The sequence below is a fragment of the Asparagus officinalis genome, chromosome 10, assembly GCF_001876935.1.
Source record: "Asparagus officinalis chromosome 10, Aspof.V1, whole genome shotgun sequence".
NCBI lineage: Eukaryota > Viridiplantae > Streptophyta > Magnoliopsida > Asparagales > Asparagaceae > Asparagus > Asparagus officinalis.
The window spans coordinates 9,177,981-9,197,833 of NC_033803.1; the positions used below are offsets into that span (position 1 = coordinate 9,177,981).

General features: G+C 35.8%; 2 protein-coding genes across 2 annotated transcripts; one reads left to right on the forward strand and one right to left on the reverse strand.

Annotated features, from left to right (window-relative positions):
• LOC109825405 (palmitoyl-acyl carrier protein thioesterase, chloroplastic-like) lies at positions 5,114-8,728 on the forward strand. The gene is made up of 6 exons (XM_020392260.1): positions 5,114-5,686; positions 6,655-6,788; positions 6,898-7,011; positions 7,120-7,294; positions 7,397-7,465; positions 7,927-8,728. Exons 1-6 carry the CDS (start codon positions 5,300-5,302, stop codon positions 8,164-8,166), a joined length of 1,119 nt encoding a protein of 372 aa, XP_020247849.1. The 5' UTR covers positions 5,114-5,299; the 3' UTR covers positions 8,167-8,728.
• LOC109825406 (50S ribosomal protein L27, chloroplastic-like) lies at positions 6,531-14,658 on the reverse strand. Its single transcript, XM_020392261.1, has 4 exons — positions 14,319-14,658; positions 12,006-12,107; positions 11,715-11,920; positions 6,531-6,929 (listed from the first exon to the last, which is right to left on the reverse strand). The coding sequence occupies exons 1-3, from the start codon at positions 14,601-14,603 to the stop codon at positions 11,744-11,746; spliced, it is 564 nt and encodes a 187-aa protein (XP_020247850.1). The 5' UTR covers positions 14,604-14,658; the 3' UTR covers positions 6,531-6,929; positions 11,715-11,743.

The window sequence follows — 19,853 nt, forward strand, 5'->3', positions numbered from 1 at the left end:
TGTCTCTCGAACTGTGAAGTGTCGCCTAATGCCGTGATCCCGACAAAACTGTAGAAACAGATCACTCTTATACTCTCCACCATTATCTGAACATAGAGTCTTCACCTTTCTACCTGTTTACAGCTCCACTTTCTTCTTCCACTCCATAAAAATATCTAGGACCTCATGTTTATACTTCATAGGGTATACCCAATTCCTCCTGGAATAGTCATCAATGAAAGTGAAAAAATAGTTGGCCTCACTAAGTGATGTGTGCTTGGAAGGGCCACAAACACCTGTGTGAATGTAATCCAATATACTTTGGGTGTTGTAAATAGCGGTGTCAAACTCCACTCTAGTCTTCTTTCCAAGTACACAATGCTTACACAGCTCCATCTTGCAGGTCTTAGCACCTTTCAATAGCTCCTGTTTCACCAATAACTGCAGGGACTTATCACCTGTGTGTCCTAATCTCATGTGACATAGGATGATAGTGTCCTCTGTAGTGATAGAAGCTGCCAGACCCTCTGTAACTGTCTTGCCCTTCAAGTAGTATAGAAAGTTTTCCCTGACTCCTCGTATCACCACCATAGAACCCTTTGTGACCTTCACTGTAGCTTCCTCTAAAGTCACCCGATAACCAGCTGCCTCCAAAGTACCAAGAGAAATGATGTTCTTCGTTAACTACGGCATGAACCTCACTTCTTTCAACTTCCTCACCATACCATCATGCATCCTGATCCGGACTAAACTAATACTTTCAATAGGACATACATGGTCATTACCCATAAGCACGATATCCCCTCTTTCCAGCTCCTCAAAGCTGGAGAACCAATCCCTCCTAAGACAAATATGATATGTGGCTCCCGAATCCAACTTCCACTCCGTAGAGTCAGCATAGCAAACCGACGGTAGTGCAGGGCACGAATAAACCGAAGAATCTGAATCTAAATGTTTGTCAACACCTTTTGCAATATTCACCTCTGAAGCTTGTATAGCTTTCCCCTTGTTCTTCCCAGCTTTTTCCTTCCACTTTGGGCAGTCAATCTTCCAATGTCCTTCTTCTTTATAATATCAATATTGATTTCTACCACCACTCTTATAAGCACCTCTATTCTTCGATTTTGAGCGGTTGTCTTGGCGGCGGTTTGAAGTACGGCCTCGAACTACTAATGCATCTCCCGATGCCTTCTTAGAGGGTTCACCATCACTCTTTCTCAGCTCATAATTCACCAACACCGAGGTCACCTCCTTGTAGCTAACTGTTATTTTTCCATTGATCATAGTGAGAACGAACATACCATAATCATCCTCAGGTAATAAACACAAACGTAGCATCGCCTTATCTTCATCCTCAACCATGATATCCACATTGGCCATATCTGAAAGTAGCTTCGTGAAATTATTGACATGCTCCCTGATAGAAACTCCCCTCTTCATCTTGAACTGGTAAAACCTCTTCTTCAAGTAAAGCTGGTTCTCAATGCTCTTCGTAAGATACTTCTCATTAAGTGTTTCCCACATTCTCTTCGTCGACATCTCATTCATCACGTCATAAATAAGATCCGGCGTCAAGCATGACCGAATAACTCCACAAGTCCTACTATTCATCTTCTTCCAAACCTTGTCCTTCATATCAGTGGGTTTCTCTTATAACTCAAGAGTCTTCTCTAAATTCTGTGCATCCAATGCATCCATCACTTGGCACCTCCACAAACCAAAATTGATCTTGTCGTCGAACTTTGAAACATCAGTCTTCATGTTATTGATGCTCAGACTCTGTATCGCCTTCATAAGAGATGGACTTGATGTGATTGCTTCTCTCATGTTGTCGATCTAACTCTTCAGATAGGAATCCTTCACTGAATCCTTCAAACAAGCCCCAAGCTAAATCCGAAGCTCTGATACCACTTATTGTGCGCAGCGGAGCTCGTAACCACACAAACAAGAACGAGATAAATTACAACCAAATAAGCCAAACACAATACCACAGTAAGACAAACGAATTTTATGTGGTTCGACAAGTTGCCTACGTCCACGGGGCAAGAAGGGGGGAGTTCTTACTATTAGAAATCAATAGAATACAAATAGAGTTACAAATTTTACCAAATAAACCCTAAAATAAAGCCTCTAGATCTCTCACAAATCTTCCACACTTGGATGCAATAATTCCCTCACAAAGACTGCTCAAAACGTCCTTTCTTAACCCTAATTAATTAGGATTAGACTTATATATCAACTCATAAATAAAACGGGTTAAAAACTAAAACCCAGCTTAGACCCGACTCGCGGTTGACCGTCGCGCCATGGGCGGTCGGCCGCGAAAAAGGCAGAAACTTTCCTGAGTCTCTGGACTTTTGGTGGTCGACCGTCGCACCAAGCACGGTCGACTGCGACCTGATACTGAACAGAACTCATCCTCGTGCACGTTAACGGTCGACTGTCGTGCTACACGCGGTCGACCGCACAGCACCCAAACATGTTCCTTCGTCTTTTCATGCGGTCTTCATCGCTGTGCTCGTCATTTCTTCAGTACAAGCATTGGGGAGGTTATAAAAAATTGAGCATGTATGTATGAATGGATGTACTGGAGGGTATTTTGGGTAGAAATGTTTTAACATGGCAACTCACTTTTATAATAGTATTTGATGGGTCACCATCTCATACCCTAAGAATTGAGGATCTAATAGCAATTTCAGTGATTAGTGGGACTAATTTCCAAATATGATAAATTCAAGAGATTGATATGAGAAAAATCCCAATATTATATGGTTATATAAATTCAAATATATTTGGCTAAACTTTTCTGAGAAATATCAAGTAACTATCCCATCCGAGAAAGTTTATTATAATTACCTATTAACGAGATGGAATCTCAAGGTTCATACGAATGTTATAAGATAAAGCATGAATGATAAAAAAATTTACAATTCAAACCATTAAAAGAACATTAAGAGATTTTTTGGATGATAAAAGACTTTTCAATGGAACGATAGTTAATTCGAGGATATTTCTGCCAAGTCATGTCTATAACTACCTATGCTAAAAAATAAAAAGTAATCAATGTAAAAGTCTCATGAAATCATATCCTTGGGAAAATGAATTTTTTTTAATGTTTATATGAACATGCTTGCATTGAAATCTTTTTTGGAGAATTCTAGCTTCAAGTAGTGTGAAGAAGAGCCTATAATAGATGAGAATTTCATACATATACCAAATGAAAATGTTCTTGTGACAATGAGAACAGTTGTGAAAGAAAATTGATTGATCCTATCTTCCATCATATGAAGAAAATTTTAAAAGAAAATAAGTTTCTTACATCTCTTTTAAATTTTTGCTTAAATACACACTTTCCGCCTTAATGCTCAATCATATATATCAAATCTTTGTACTTGAAATACTTTGAACCAAAATATTATCTTGTATTATTATGCATATAAATCAGAAATAATTATTTCTATCTTCTATATTATTAATTGTTATATTCATTTTTTCCTATGAATTTTTTTCTTTTTTAATGTTAGTTGTATATAAATTCTTTTATAATTAAATCTAGAACATAAAACAATCATCTCTGCATGAATAATTATAACATGCATCACGTGCAACGCACTTGTTGCATACTAGTGTGATTAAATATGCCTAGACACTTATATAAGTTTTTTGGAGCCAATTTGAGATCAAGTACCTTAGCCTAGTCATCTATGTTATTAAGGCCTTTGGAACCTAACAACTTAAATACCGTTTGGCGGAGGGTTAAGTGAGGGGTTAAGGAGACTTAACCCCTTCTTAATCCGCCAAACACAAAAAATCTATGCAAGGGTTAAAGTGATTTAACCCTCCATAATTTGCCAAACATAAAAAATATAGAAGGGTTAAGCTAACCCCTCTAGAGGGATTAAAATGAGTTAACCCCTCAAAATGAGGGGTTTACTAATACTCTTATTTAGAATGATTAAAAGTTAACCCTTCTAATTATAAAGAAAATAGTCAAAATCATTGTTATTCCCAAACACTAAAACTGATCACAATGACTAAAATAAAACTTATTTAACGGGTTAATAATTTAGTCCTTCAGATTATCGAATGGACTAAATACATTAATCCTTCTTTTTAACCCTCGCCAAACGGAGCCTTAGTGAAAAGTTCATGGTTTGATGGGTCTTTAGATATTTTGTTTGTTTCTTAACTTTATTAGCATGAGTCAGTGCTTAAGATAGAGTGACGTGATGTTACATTAGATCAAATAAAACATGGTCCAGTACATGTTAGAGTTCTCTTAAGTGGTGTGACTAGGTTTATCTGTGTAGTGCCAAATGGAGACACTTCCTTTGTTAGCGGCTTATGTTGGACTCAACTGGTTTTGGTCAATATAGAGATTTACTAGGAGTGTCTCTCATCTATTCAGTTCAATATACGTACGAGTTTGGTAGGAAAACATTGAGATAAGATTAGCCTCACATTGGAAAACAATTATAGAGATAAATAGTGGTTTTAAAAAAGTACTTTCATGACTCAATAAGAATTAATTTTGGGTCAATCAGTGTCGTCCAATCTCGTTCATGGATCTTTGTGACCCGAAGTCTTCAGCAAAATCATCCAAGGGTTTTCTCTGTAATAGGATCAATTTCCTTTTAATTGTTTATCTGTCTTGAGGAATCTAATTAAAGTGAGAGTAACAAAGCTCATATTATAAAATGATCCTTACACCAAGATGCAATTTGAGATCTAGCCTACCTGAAAATAGTTTGAGAATTGTATCCTTCCTTCTTCTTTTTTTTTTTTATAATCTCCTTGGTAGGAGAATGCCTAAGGACCTAACTTTTTTTTTTCTCACCTATCTCACTGATTTCCTACAGTGAAGTTCCTTAACAAGCAACCAAAAAGAGTATATATGCTTCATACTTAAACGATATTATATGGTATATATTATCTACCAAAAATTAATGGCATCTTTCTGTTTCTTCACAATATTTTATGCATCCTAGAATTAGAACTCCCAACAAATAGACTGTCGTCAAAAGGGTAGATAAGATAGGTCAACAACAAGAGTAGCAAACCTCTTGGTATTTTCTCACCCTCTCTCCTATTATCTTGGTATCATATTAGACCACTCAATCTTTCTATATTTGTGCGTGGACTATCAAAATCCATGAATCCCCTCTATTCCTCTCTACCATTGCATTATAGAGGATGACCTCTACTCCTCTCTTTCTCCCCCATCTCCTCTAAATCCCCCATCCAAACATTATTTCTTAGACTCCATGGTTGTCTGTCCGTCTGTCTATCTATCTGTCCGTCTATCTTATGTGCATGGACTATGACAACGATGTCGACGGCGATGAGGAGCATTTCCAGCCTTGGTCTGTGCTTCTTCAAGCCAACTAGCGTATCGAAGGCGACGACGGTCTCTCTAGGGGTATGGAGGAGGACTGGAGGAGAGATGAAGGGTTTGAGTGTGAGAAATGTAGGTGGAGGAGGCCATGTGAGTGTTAATGAGATCAATGGGAAGAAGGTGATCAATGGTGTGGAGAAAAAACTGTGTGTAGAGAATGATGTTGAAGAGGGGGATGAATCATTGAAGAGTTTTAAGCTTGGGAGGTTTGTGGAGAAGAGGTTAGTGTATAGGCAGACTTTTGTGATTAGGTCTTATGAGATTGGGCCAGACAAGACTGCAACCATGGAGACATTGTTGAATCTCCTACAAGTAAGGTCTAATTAGTGGCATGTTTTTGACTAATAATCCGGAAAAAAAAAAACATTGCACATTTTAAATGTCATAGTTGTTTCGTAGAGAAAAGTTAGTTACGCCCTCTTTTGCACTTTTATTTTTGAATTATAGACATTTGGATCTAAGAGCAATCAGTTTCAGATGTTTTGTGTCTAAGAGTAAAATTTGGAGGTGGGTGAATTTAAAAATAAATGGCAGTAACACATTAATTTAGAAAGTAATATTAGTTTTTTTTTTTTGTGTGTGTGCTTCTTGCCCTTGCTCATTGTCTCCTCATTCCGCACTTTTTCTTATTCTCTCTCTTTCATTTCGAGGGTGTTTGTTTCAAAAAAAATTTAGCATTTGGGTGGGATTTTAAATTCTAGGATCAAAAAGTAGGTTTTTTGGGTTTTAAAATTCCATAAAACTGGGTTTTAAAATTCCATAAAACTTGTTTGTTTCAAAAAAAATTAGAATATCAAATCCCCAAATAATAAAAAATTATTATATTTAAGGATTTGTGAAATACTCTTTTTTGGGTGGGATGTAGAATGAATTTCAAAAGTGTTAGACAAATTAAGGATTTCAAATTCCAAAAAATTTAAAACAAACAAAAATATTACAAATTATAGTATTCCAGATCCCAATATATTGTTGAAACAAACAAAGTTTTAGAAATCCCAACCCATAACAAATTATCTATGGATTTCAAATCCCATGATAAATCCATATCCTAAAATTATAGGATTTGAAACAAACACCCCCCCCCGAATGTGTGTTCTAGATCTATTTTTCTAATCAATAAATTTCCAAGGCATCCTGTCCCAGTTACTAAAGAAAATAGACTAAAAAGTTAGTTTCAGGATTAAGAAAAGAACCCTAAAATATATCACATATCACTATGTAAAGAAATGTTGAGAGTACTAACTCAAAGCTCTTATACATGCAATCATAATAACAAACAGGAGACAGCTCTGAACCATGTAATGAGCTCAGGCCTTGCGAGCGATGGTTTTGGCGCGACGCATGAGATGAGCCTGAGAAAGCTCATATGGGTCGTCACTCGCATCAACATTCAAGTCAACAAATACAGCCGCTGGTATCGTTATTATTCTTCCCTGTATCATCATCTCTCATCGTATCCATTGCTAATGCACGTCTCTTCAAAATCTTCACCCTCTTTTTTACATCTAAAATCATTGTTGCAGGGGGGATGTGGTTGAAATTGACACATGGGTTGCTGCATCAGGAAAGAATGGAATGAGGAGAGACTGGATAATCCGAGATCACACCACTCAGAAAATTATAACAAGAGCTACAAGGTATTATCCAAATCAAAATTAAAAAAAAAATTATAATAAACAAAAAGTTTTCATTAAATTTTTCCATCTTAGAGCTAATCAATCATGGCTTAATTTCAATGTCAACAGCACTTGGGTGATTATGAATAGAAAAACAAGGAGGTTGTCTAAGATCCCTGAACAAGTTAGAGAAGAAGTGAAACCCTTCTTCTTGGATAGAAAAATCCTCTCACAAAATGGAGATGATTATAAGATCGATAAGCTCGATGAAGCGACTGCAAAGCACATAAGATCAGGTTTAGCGGTAAGTGTCACAATTTTTATTTTTTCTAATTTGTGACATAATGTATGTTTACCTGTATGTGAGTGTAGTATTGTTGATCATGTAATTTTTATGCTTTTTTAGCCAAGATGGAACGATATGGACGTGAACCAGCATGTAAACAATGTGAAATATATAGGCTGGATTCTTGAGGTAAGTTATTTATATTCGACATATATATTTCAGAATGCATAAGATTTCCAAGCAAAAAAGCAACTTAAAGAATATTAGATACAGTGTGGTAATAGAAAATTTAGGAATCTAAATTTTTAAGTAAGGGACATATTTAAACTCTAGGCTAAGAAAGATAAGAATGCTGAGCTAAGGATTAATTTCTTAACTCTATTTCACCAAAATATTACATCCTTTGACTATCATCTTCTAACACTAGTGAAAGATGCATAATACATTTTTCCTGGCATTTCATTAATAAGATCATAATGAAACGTACAAAGATTCGTCCCTATGAATCAAGTACAAAGAAAGAGCACATAAAACATTACACAAATATAAACTGACATATTACCGCCATCCGTATAAATGCTCTGATCAGTCAGCTTATAAAAATTACCATATGTATGTATTAAAACGTTTTTTTTTTCACTTTTTTACAGAGTGTGCCTCTGAATATACTCGAGCATTACCATCTCACAAGCATGACTCTAGAGTATCGGCGAGAGTGTAATCAATCTAATCTCCTTGAATCTCTCACAACCATAGAAACAAGGGAAGAACTTGAAAGCAAGAGTTCAAGCAAAGGAGATCTCAGAAGCACGCATTTACTTCGCCTTGAAGAGGATAAAAAGGAGGTAGTTCGAGCCACAGCAGAATGGCAAGCCAAATCACATATATAGCCAGTGAAAAACAACAGCATAGATCTCTACAGGAGCGACATTTTTTCTTGTATTTGTTTGTTTTGTATTTGATATGTATAATTCTTTTGGCTCTTGAGAGCTAAGACTTTGCACATTTTGGAAGTGCAAAAACTTTTCAGATTTTAAAGTTTTCGTTTTCGGAATACACAAGGATCTACCAGCTGAAACTTGATGAGTACAAACTTACAGAATAACACTAGGATGTTTTGAAGGAAATTTCACGCCCATAAATCAATACTTTGTTTCAGTCAATCTTTTACTACTGCAAGATAATTTTCATAGTTTATTGTATTTGATATCCCCATTCATGGATCGTATCATTCGATGGGCTTGGCTATCCCTACAAGTGAATAAATGCTGCTCCGCACAAATAGAGAATGCTGACATCATGACTTTCAGACAAGTCTCCAAAATTTTAAGGATGAAATATGTTATCGCATCATTTTGATCCCTCTCATATACTAATGATGCATTCGCAAATTCAATGCAAGGACCAAAAACCCTACCCATGTTTTCAATTCTCCTTCTAATAAGATACACCATGATTATCGGTAAAGTCAGGCTGAAGCAAATAGATCTAAACAAGCTGATGCTGATCTGTTCAAGCCAAAGGCCATGATGAGATTGGAACCAACTACTGTCACATGTATATGCTTAAAACATTTTTCCCTAATAAATCAGAAGTAAAAAAAGAGTTGAATATTTAAGGATATCTAGCCTCAGAGAGGTATTAGTTATTCAATAAAACCATAGCCAACACATAAAGGTTGATGTGTATATAAAGTGGGAATTTTAACAATTTTTAACAAAATGAAAAATACTTCAAATTAGGATCCCAAAATTTAGGTCTTGCACACCCAATACACATGACAAACTCCCAGACCTCGACCAGTACAAACATTAACTAGGTTACAAATTCAGTTGCGTAAGGGTTCAAAAGTGCAAACTGCACATATATGCATCATTCCAAGTGTAACCTGCAACCTCCCTTCTCAACCAATGCCCAAAAACTTCTCCGCCTACTCCTATTAACTCCTTACTTAACACATCCCAAACAGCTTTCCCTTTCCCTAATTCAAAGCTATTCTGTTACTTGCTCGGGAAACTATCCAATGGTTCCTATCTACGAGAAAGTATTAAGTGCACCCCTGTCCCTCTACCAAAATGGTATCGTTAGCAGTCCACATATTGATCTCTTTGATGCAGCATCAACATTATGAACCGGGTGCACTGGATATTTACTCCTCTAACTATGGATTAGTTGGTGCACAAAGGAAAAAGAAACTTTCAGATCTGTTCAACGGTCTTCAAACCTTCCTTTTAGCACTGATTTAAAGATAGACGAACATTGATACACCAGCTATCCAGCAGAACCTGATCACCATACAGTTGGAAAACTATACAATGTCCGTGTCCTCTGGATAATTTGTGGACCGAGGAGAGAAATGAATGTTGATCAGTGCACTAATCTCCAAATCCTCACCCATAGCACTAATCCAAGGGTTGAGTTATAAATCTTCAAACATATGCTGGAATTGAAATTGTTATGCCAGGAGATTGAATCCTTCTGCCATTTTGCCACTGAGGCCTTACCTAATAGTAAACAAGTGGCAGAAAGATTCAAACTCCTAGCATAACAATTTCAACTCCAGCATATGTTTGAAGATTTATAACCCTTGGTTCTTTACAAGTGTCATTTATTTCCATACATCTGAGAATGTTTTTTCCCCATACAATTCAGAGTTTGCAAGTCCTTCTTCTAATTTAAGCTCAAGGAGGTATATATAGGCGGGTTTGAAACTTTAGGACATGACCAAAATGTTCTTTAAATTAGAAATGAAGAAAACATATTATTCATGAAACAAGTAATAATGAACTTAAGGACATTTACCTCATGGATCACGACCTATATTATAGCCAAAAATATTTGTTCTATGAATGCTTTGCTCATGGACAATGGGATATGATGTTTTGTTAATAACACTTGCAAAACTTGTAAAATCAAAATTAATTGCTGATTTACCAAATTTAATTGCAAAAGTCAAGCCATCCATTACCGTGGCCACTCATTTACTTTTCTTGGAAGAGCATGAGCAATATGAGGGGTACATGCGCATGCCACACACACATCTAAAATAGGGTGCCAGGTTAATAAATGGATCGTTTTATTACATAAATAAAATATCGAACTTTTATACAACTAGTCTTAGAGGTTTCATGTCATTGTAGATCTTAGAGGTTGAATACGAACTTCTAAACCTGTAATAGGCATGGGCTGACTCTTCTGCATCTTGAAACGCTATAAGGTGGCCCCAAAAATACAATCTTTACTGAAGGTAATAGCTCATCTTATATAAAATAGAAACCAAAATGTTAATCAGTTAGTGAAATACCCACTAGACTCGTTCTTTATTCCACTGCTAACTCATTACTTTCTGTTTTTTTTTCCGATCGGTGCTAACTTTATTCAATGACAGAGCTTCTGAATAAACTGCCAAGTTCACCACACTACGCTATCTCCACCAATGCTACAAAAGGTTAAGCCAAATATTTATGATCCTTCGTAGAAATTCACAACTCAAAGGCTTCTACTAGCTAATACATTATTGTCCACATATTCTCAATGTATTTTTTAGCTACTACAATACCGGCTGGACCTTCAGGATCTTCGAGCAGTGGCAGCAGTAATAGCAGCAACCATTCTGCAGGAATCATGAATAAGGTCCACTTTGATAGCATCACCACTGTGACTATAATCTCCACTCTCTACTTCGCCATATTCCAAGTAGAAGCTTGATTACACAGCCATTATTGTCATTATTTCAGTTAAATCATTCTCCATATACTACAAATTAGTGCTTTATGTGGCATGAAGACCTAGTTTAGAGTTCAGTTTTCAGAAGTTTCAACTACTTGAATCAAAATTTTCTTTCCTGTAGCGAATTTTTTCGCCTTTTAAATGCATGATATGATTAACACAGCTGTACAGCAGTTGCTTTCAAAGTTCATGACATGTTAGTGTCACATGCCAGTAAAAGAGTTAGCATCAGCTGGGTGCTTCAAAAGTATTATGGCTCAGTCTGCTGGTAAGCTTACAGTAAATGAGAACAAAAGAATGCCTATAATGAGTGAGCAACCTAATGTCCTAAAAAAGCATCTGATAGATTCATATAGGCAATTGATGAACACAAATAGTAGGAAAAGCTACAACAGTAAAAGTTCTCATATTTTTTATGGATGCAGTGCATGATCAAAGACTTTCAAAGATCTTTTCCCTAAACGAAATGTGGTGTTTTCATGTTATGTTACAACTGACCTATTAAAAAAACACATAATCTTACCCTGTTGATTCATTTGTTATACTCTGTTTACTTCTATTTTACCTTAGACATATAACATGTGAACTTGACTGATAAAAACAAGTAAGCAAGGACCAACAATAGAAAATTGAGGAGCCTGCTCAGAATGATAATGCATTTTTTTCATTGGTGTAGAAACAACATACAGTACAAAGAAGGCAGCAGTACCTTAAAACGAAATTTACAATGATAGTCTATCAACAAGCAGGATTGGCCTCTGAAACGTCCCCGGCAGAGGCAAACACTAGCTGGGGACGGAGAGCACCTTCCTGCCTTGCCTTCTTGCGCTCACGCTGAAGCTGGAAGTATTCCCTTCTCCTGGATTTGAAACTGTTCGGGTTCTCTGGCTGTTCTACGCGCGGATAGACGCTAATCTGTTAAGAATGGAGATATTTGTCATCATTAATTCAGCGATTTTATAATTAGGATTCAACAAAAATTGATCATTAGGTTACTCACCTTTTTCCTGTCTGGCCCATACTTTTCAAACTTCACGAGACCATCAATCAGTGAGAAGATAGTGTGGTCTTTGCCCAGCCCAACATTGTTTCCAGGATGGAACTGAATTTTCAAATTGTTGACTTTTTTTTAAAAAAAAGTATAAACAGTAACTGGTTTTAAAATGTAACCAAAGGCGTTTCTAAGATATACAGAAACAGAACTATAATGAAGCAAAAGTAAACAAGAAATTGAAGATCTCTTGGTTGCATATTTTCTGTCTACAATAATGAATTGCCACACTACAGAGACATGTGTTAATGACAAGTGGTGTCTAATGGTGGAGAGGGTCCAATTATAAAATATAAGCATGATAAGGCAACAACTCCTGCGGAAATTTTAGATGAGTCCCTCCAATCTACTTGCATATAGGGAAGAAAGTTGTTCTTACAATGTTGGTTATGGTATTTCTTGAACTTTTGACCTCCCTATCACAGGTCACTTTGTTTGCAATTTCTTTGGGTGTCTCTTCTATAATCAAGAAATATCACTGAAAGGAAGTACCTTCAAGCAGAATTCTTTTTGGTTACAGAAATTTCATAACTACCTTCGTGTCATCTCTCAATTTTGGCTTTTAAGAATATTTTAAATAGAAACAATTCTCAAGCACCAAACCGATGTCTTCAATCTCAAGAGGAACATTACAAAAATCAAACCAAAAGAATCCTTACCCATTACTAACAATGAAAATGCATGTGCATGCTGTCTTGACTAAAAGAATTACTTATGACCTAACTAACTGTTCTCTATGAGGCTGATTTAGCTCGGAAAAAGGAACAAGAAAGCTTTGTTCAAAATAATCCCTCCATCCAGAATGTTTCCGAAAGCTTTACTACTCCAATGATTTGTGAGGATGACATGATCCAATTGAATTCTTTGTTATGGTAAGAGTGAGAAAACATTTCATTAGAAACAGGAAAGAGGGGAGAAGTTAAACAGGACGGAATAACCAAACAAAAAAGCATTTTACTCCGCCTACTCAGGAAGAAGGATGCACTAGATTGAAACTAAATCAGAAAGGCCCAAGTGAGAAGAGAAGGAAAAAAAACAGCAAGGAAACTGAATAACAGATCAAAAGAACACTGGAACACAGAATGACTACCAAAGAAACTAAACAAAACAACTGTCAACTAAAGATGAATCACAGTAGCAACATAGAAGCATGAGCATCTAATGAAAGCAAGCAGGAAAGACAGTTTGTTCTTACTGACTTTCGGACACACCAGTGCATAACTACTTAGTTCCACTATCGCTGGCATTAGTTCAGAGAAACACATGAATTTGTCGGTCATGAATAGGAGCATTCAGCAAAGTAATCTGTAGCTCTTTAAAGTGAAGGAATTCTTGCACAAAGCTACACTATCAGAGAAACTTATTTATTTCTAGAACAAAGACAATATAATATTTTATCTGTCATAAAACTATTAATAGTCATACCCACCATGTAACGACCAAAAAACCTAATATATCTGTTAAACATAGGTAAGAATTGATAAACAAAGAATGCTATGTTTATAAATGTTAATGTATCATTCAGGATTAGGTTCAACTTCATGAGCCCAGAGAACAGTTCTTTTACCTCTACTTGTTCTATCTTACAATATTTGATGCACCGCTATCGACAATCAAACATCAGTTAGCAACATTAGCTTTCTACTTCTCACTACATAAGTCAAGGGGTTTATAACAGCCACAACGGCATCCATACTATACTTCTTACCATCGAGCACATATGAGACCAACTGATGCAATTACTTCTGTTACTTATTTCTCTTGATTGTCAAATGTCACATAGTCTCGATACTAAGCCCTCCAATTTTCATTTTCCTCAATCTTTTTATTGAGTGAAACATTATGAGATCACAAATTCAATTCTTCTCCGTTATCCTTAGAAATATGTAACCAGTCAAGTAAGAAGCCATTCACATTAACAGTCCAATGGGTCGACCATGAACGTCTTGTATACACTAAATCTGAAGTTCAATGGACAATTCTTACCTGATTATAGCATAACGGTATCTACTTTAGATAAGTAAATTGGATAGCAAATTTGTCATAGTTATTTGTCAACTGGGTCAATCATGAGGATCCAATGGCCTCTAGTTATCACCCTAAAATCGCCGTTAAACCAAATTGAGGCTTCAATTCAACATCCCACAAGCAACCAAACTCAAAATTCTAAATCAAACCCAACAGCAAGCCTTAAAAAACTCGAACTTTTAACACTTCCAACAAAATTCACCACCTAGGGTGTCAATAAAAGATTCATCATACCTTAGTTCCCCGCTGCCTGACGATAATAGCACCAGGCTGAGCGGCCTGATCGCCATAGATCTTGACCCCGAGCCTCTTCCCCCTCGAATCTCGGCCGTTCTTCGTGCTCCCCGCTCCTTTCTTGTGAGCGGATTCGATCGTCAATGGAGATTTCATTGGGAACGAGACCGAAACTTGCTGGCCGATTCGGATCGAGCCGAGGTCGCCGTTGAGGTAAGAAGAGGAGGAAAATGAGAGGGTAAGGCCCTTGAAGGACGAGAGTAGGTTGAGTCCTACGGTCGCCATTAGGGTTAGGGTTTTTGGATTTTGAGATGAATTTTGCTTGGAGGGAAAAGGAAGAAGAGGAGATGGCGGAAACGGATAAGGTGCGGACCGTAGAGGACGGTAGAAACGGGTCGGGTTAGGGTCGGATATACAAGATCCGTTTGGGGATCCATTTTGATATTTTAAGGGTTTCTACTTTCTACGATCTTACTCGCTTGCATCGTAGGTATTTGGATATCTCTAGCCCCCAAATTACCTTAAAATGATAATATTATTCCCTCTAGTTAAATGGTGCTAAGATGGATGAGAGATATTCGGCTTTCTTTTAAATTTTTGAATGGACAGTTATACCATTCTCCACTCGCTGGCGCTCGGTCCGAAACAGTTCCGATCGGGCAACGAAACCGGGTCGGGCGGTGAGCCGGGCGACCCGCGACCCGGCAGATCCGCGCCCCTGGCCCGCCCGCCACAATCACCCTCGGTGTGACCATTGCGGCACAAAAAATCGGGGTGACGTTTTCGCCAAACGGCCCGGCCCCGACGAAACGGTCCACAAGGGTGACCGTTTTCCCGCCCAACGCTCATTATTTGTGACCGCTTATGCCGGCCGGGCCGAGCTAACGGTCACAAATCTGACCGTTTTGGCCAAGCCGGCCCGGCCCGACCAAAACGGTCATTTTTATATTTTGATTGTTTTACCCCTTAAAACGATAAAAAAACGGCTATTTGGTGAGGAGTTTTTGGTCATTTGCCTAGGAGGCTGCCTCTATAAATAGAGGGGAGGCTTACTTCTTCTTCTCATACCAAAACTCATCTACTTCTCTCTAATACTCTCTTATATAATATTATACTCTCTTATACTTTCTAATCCTTTCATCAAATGGCTTTTCGATCTGATTATGAAGAGCAAAATCTATCTCCTACTGATATTAAAATGAGTTCTCCTACAACAACAGCTACTCCTCCTACCAGTGGTAATCCTGAATCCAATGGCGATGAATCTGCACCAAAATCTCCTAAAAGGCCGAGATCCGATGTGTGGAATTTTTTTTGAAAAGATCAATGTCACTAAGGATGAACACGGTAGGATCCTCACCTAGAAGGCTAAATGTGCATTGTACCGCCGGACTTTCCAAGCTCATCATAAGAACGGCACCAACCACCTGAAACGCCATATAGAAAAATACAACAGAGGCCAGACTCCTCAAGGTGATATCCGACAATCTATGATTTCTCAATCCTTCTCTTCTGGTAGTCTCGGTACTCGGAATTATGACGCTGCCCGAGCTAGAAAATACGTTATCAGGTTTATCATTTTTAAAAACCTTCCTTTTAAATTAGTAGAAGATTATGAATTTGAAGATTTGTTTAGAGATTGTTTTTATCCCAATTTTAAAAAAAAAATTATCGTCAAACCTGTCAACGTGCCATTTTAAAACATTATCAAACGAAACAAAGAAAAATAATTTTTTATTTTAAAAAATTAAACTATAAATTTTCTTTAACTTCTGATATTTGGACATCTAGAGCACAAACAGGTTATTTATGTATCATAGCACACTAGATTGATGAAAATTGTCAAATATTTAAAAAAGTTGTTTCTTTTATTGCAATTGAAGAGTCACATACTGGTTTAATGTAACCAATTTAATAGTTGAAGAACTTATGAAACTAAAAATTGATCAAAGAATATTTTCTCTTTCACTAGATAATGTAAGTAATAACAATGCAGCTGTAGATTTTCTCAAAATAACTCTGCCATTGCCCTGTCATGGTAAACTTTTTCATATTAGATGTATATGCCATACTTTAAATTTAATTATTCAAAGTGCATTTACTGAAATTAAACCCATGATAGAAAAGGTTAGAACAGTTTCTTATATGCATACTACTTCTGAACAAAGACTTAAAAGATGGAAACAAATGTGTAAAAAAAATATTAAGGCTAGACTAATTCCAAAAGATGTTGATCATAGGTAGAATTCCACCTATGAAATGTTAAGTGTAGCTATAGAATATAAAGTGCATTTACTGAAATTAAACCCATGATAGAAAAGGTTAGAACAGTTTCTTATATGCATACTACTTCAAAGTGCATTTACTGAAATTAAACCCATGATAGAAAAGGTTAGAACAGTTTCTTATATGCATACTACTTCTGAACAAAGACTTAAAAGATGGAAACAAATGTGTAAAAAAAATATTAAGGCTAGACTAATTCCAAAAGATGTTGATCATAGGTAGAATTCCACCTATGAAATGTTAAGTGTAGCTATAGAATATAAAGTGCATTTACTGAAATTAAACCCATGATAGAAAAGGTTAGAACAGTTTCTTATATGCATACTACTTCTGAACAAAGACTTAAAAGATGGGAACAAATGTGTAAAAAAAATATTAAGGCTAGACTAATTCCAAAAGATGTTGATCATAGGTGGAATTCCACCTATGAAATGTTAAGTGTAGCTATAGAATATAAAAAAATTATAAATATTTTTATAAATTATTTTGCTTCTAGTTCTAGCTTTGGTAGCTCTTATGGAATAACTGAAGATGAATGGATAATTATATATAATTTAAATAAAATGTTACAAGTTTTTTATGATGCTACTATGTTATTATATGGTTGTTATTATCCAACTATTACTTTAGCTGTTTTACAAATTTTAAATATTCAAAAAAAATTAACAATTATCGTATGAATGATACTTTTGGAAGTATAATTTTTAAATGGAGAGCAAATTTAATAAGTATTTTAGGCATATTTCTCATATTTTTGGTTTGAGTGTTCTTATTGATCTATGTTTGAAGGATATTGGCCTTCAAAAGTTTGTTACAGCCATTGTATAGTGGACAGGTTATAGAGTTAGATGATGGATCCAACATTACTGCTACTTATTATCATTTAGCTATTAGAAATTATTTTCAAACCTTATATGATGAGTACGCAACTAGACATGGTGTAGCTGCACAACAGTCTGCAGCTTCGGCGCTTTCGAGCTCAATCTGAGGTAAAAGTATAAGTTTTGATAGGCATGCAATGGTAGCTGAGCTAACTGGTGAGTCTGGACTTGGATCATCATTGGAGGTTTCTAAAATAGATGAATATTTATCTGCTTCTTTAGTTAAATATCAAGGAAATACTTTAGATATTTTGCAATGGTGGAGAATATATGGATCAATTTCATATTCTATACTTTCTACCATAGTTCGTGACTTACTAACAGTGTAGGTTTTGACGGTAGCTTCGAAATCTGCCTTAAGCACAACAGGACATTTGATTGACGACCACATGACATGCTTAGATCCATATACTGTACAAGTGGTGATGTGCTTACAAGATTGGTGGAGGTACGAGAAGCGAACGTAAAGCATCGATCGGATGGCTGGAAGTGAAGATAAATTTAAAAAGTTAGGACTAGCAGATAGATATAAAGATTAAACAATATTTATCAAATTGTAATTTTATTTCTTAGCTTTAAACTTATAATAAATTATTTTGGAAACAGTTGCAAATGATAGTGATATAGGTGAGTAGGTGCCAACCTAGTTAGGATGTACTCATCTATTATGATGCGACGAATTCCGAAATAAATTTATACTTGTAAAAGATTTACTAATTATTAATAAAGAAGTTATTTTATCATCTTTTATTTTTATAATTTTTTTATTTATAATTTATGTCATTTCAAGTTATTAATAATATGATTATTTTTATTTTTATTTTTATTTTCTATAATTTTTTGTAATTTTTTATGTATATTTTAAATTTTAAAGAGTTTTTAAAAAAATTAAAAACGTTTAAAAAATCAAAAAAAATCAAAAAAGGCCCGAAGCCCGGCCCGGTTAGGCCCGGGCCCGGTTTTCCAGGCCGGGCCGACCACCCGGATGGATAGGCCTAGTTGTAATGTCTTCACAATTCTAAACAAATATAGGAGAGTGTGGTGAATAGAGAAGGCAATCACGATGACGTTACTAATGGAGTTGATGGCGTCTGCGGCAAAATAAGCGAGAATTCCGGCAAGGGAGGTGGTCGAGGAAAAGAAGATGGTGGTGGTGGAGGAGATGGTGGTGGGAGAGATCAGGCAATTATGGAGATGGAGGAGGAGGTTAGAATGCTAGCAGAGGAGGGGGATGGTGGTAGAGGAGGTGCAGGTGATGGAGGAGGTGAGAGAGAGAGAGAGAGAGAGAGAGAGAGAGAGAGAGGATAATAAGGTAATTCTTCATCCATAGTTAGTGTTAACCAAATAATGATTTATGATTTTGAATGGTAAAATCTAACAAAAAAGCTAATATCATTAAGATAATTTAGGAGACTAATATAAGAATATGAAGCTTTGGGGGATTAAAGTATCTATGATTTAAGAGACCAAAATCTAAAACAAACCCTTATTTTAAGCTTAATTATACTTGAATTCCTCAAGTTTTATCAAAATGTAATTTTTATAAACTAATTTCTCACCCACATGTAACCCTACTACCTTTTATTAGATCAACCTCAAGAATTATATTAAAAACTGAACACACCATTAATGCATGGTAACATTTGGCCTTTTATACATGTGAACCAAGGAAAATGGATTTGAATTATTTCCACTATAAAAGAAGTTGTGAAAAGACTATTACTTTTAATCTCAACTGTTAATTATCTAGTGGACGGTTGTACAAACTAAATCTAACACTCCCTATATTGCACTCATTTATTATTTATAATCAAAGAATAAATTACAATCATCCACTAGATAATCAATGGTTTTAATTATATATTAGTCTCTCCACTAATTTTTTTTTTTTTTTTTGTTATAGTGGAAAACATCCGAATTCAAGAAAATTTTCTAACTATGTTCCTTTCTTCTTCTTTCATCTAATTGATCCAAACTCATAGAATTTTAAAAATATTAATTTATTTCCTTACTTTCCCTATGACTAAAACCTGACACTGACTATAGGAACAAATTGCTATCTAGCAGTTAATAATATTCATTTTTTAAAATGGAGAACTTAAGGAGCTTTAATTAATGTCATTTTACCTATATTCATTAAATTAACCGGGTAAACTGCATGTCAAAAACTTTGGCGTATGTTTTAGACAAATTTAAACTTCAGGATATTCGGAAGTTGATGAAGTTTTAGTTTAGTTCTGCATTGATTGTTTTCTTTCATATGGTACTGTAGGGCGTAAAAATTAACTCTCGAAAATAGATTGTTTGTATTAATAAGAATGACTTATTACAAACTAAGGATCAACAATTATAACAGAAGTGAAGATAA

What these genes read in the sequence shown, in the direction of transcription:
- LOC109825405 (XM_020392260.1), top strand. Translation starts at nt 5,300, where the DNA reads ATGACAACGATGTCGACGGCGATGAGGAGCATTTCCAGCCTTGGTCTG. An exon ending in ATTATAACAAGAGCTACAAG is followed by an intron (nt 7,012 to 7,119) that starts GTATTATCCAAA and finishes CAATGTCAACAG; the next exon opens with CACTTGGGTGATTATGAATA. An exon ending in ACATAAGATCAGGTTTAGCG is followed by an intron (nt 7,295 to 7,396) that starts GTAAGTGTCACA and finishes ATGCTTTTTTAG; the next exon opens with CCAAGATGGAACGATATGGA.
- LOC109825406 (XM_020392261.1), bottom strand. Translation starts at nt 14,603, where the DNA reads ATGGCGACCGTAGGACTCAACCTACTCTCGTCCTTCAAGGGCCTTACC. An exon ending in TCAGGCAGCGGGGAACTAAG is followed by an intron (nt 12,108 to 14,318) that starts GTATGATGAATC and finishes TTGAAAATTCAG; the next exon opens with TTCCATCCTGGAAACAATGT. An exon ending in ATGGGCCAGACAGGAAAAAG is followed by an intron (nt 11,921 to 12,005) that starts GTGAGTAACCTA and finishes CATTCTTAACAG; the next exon opens with ATTAGCGTCTATCCGCGCGT.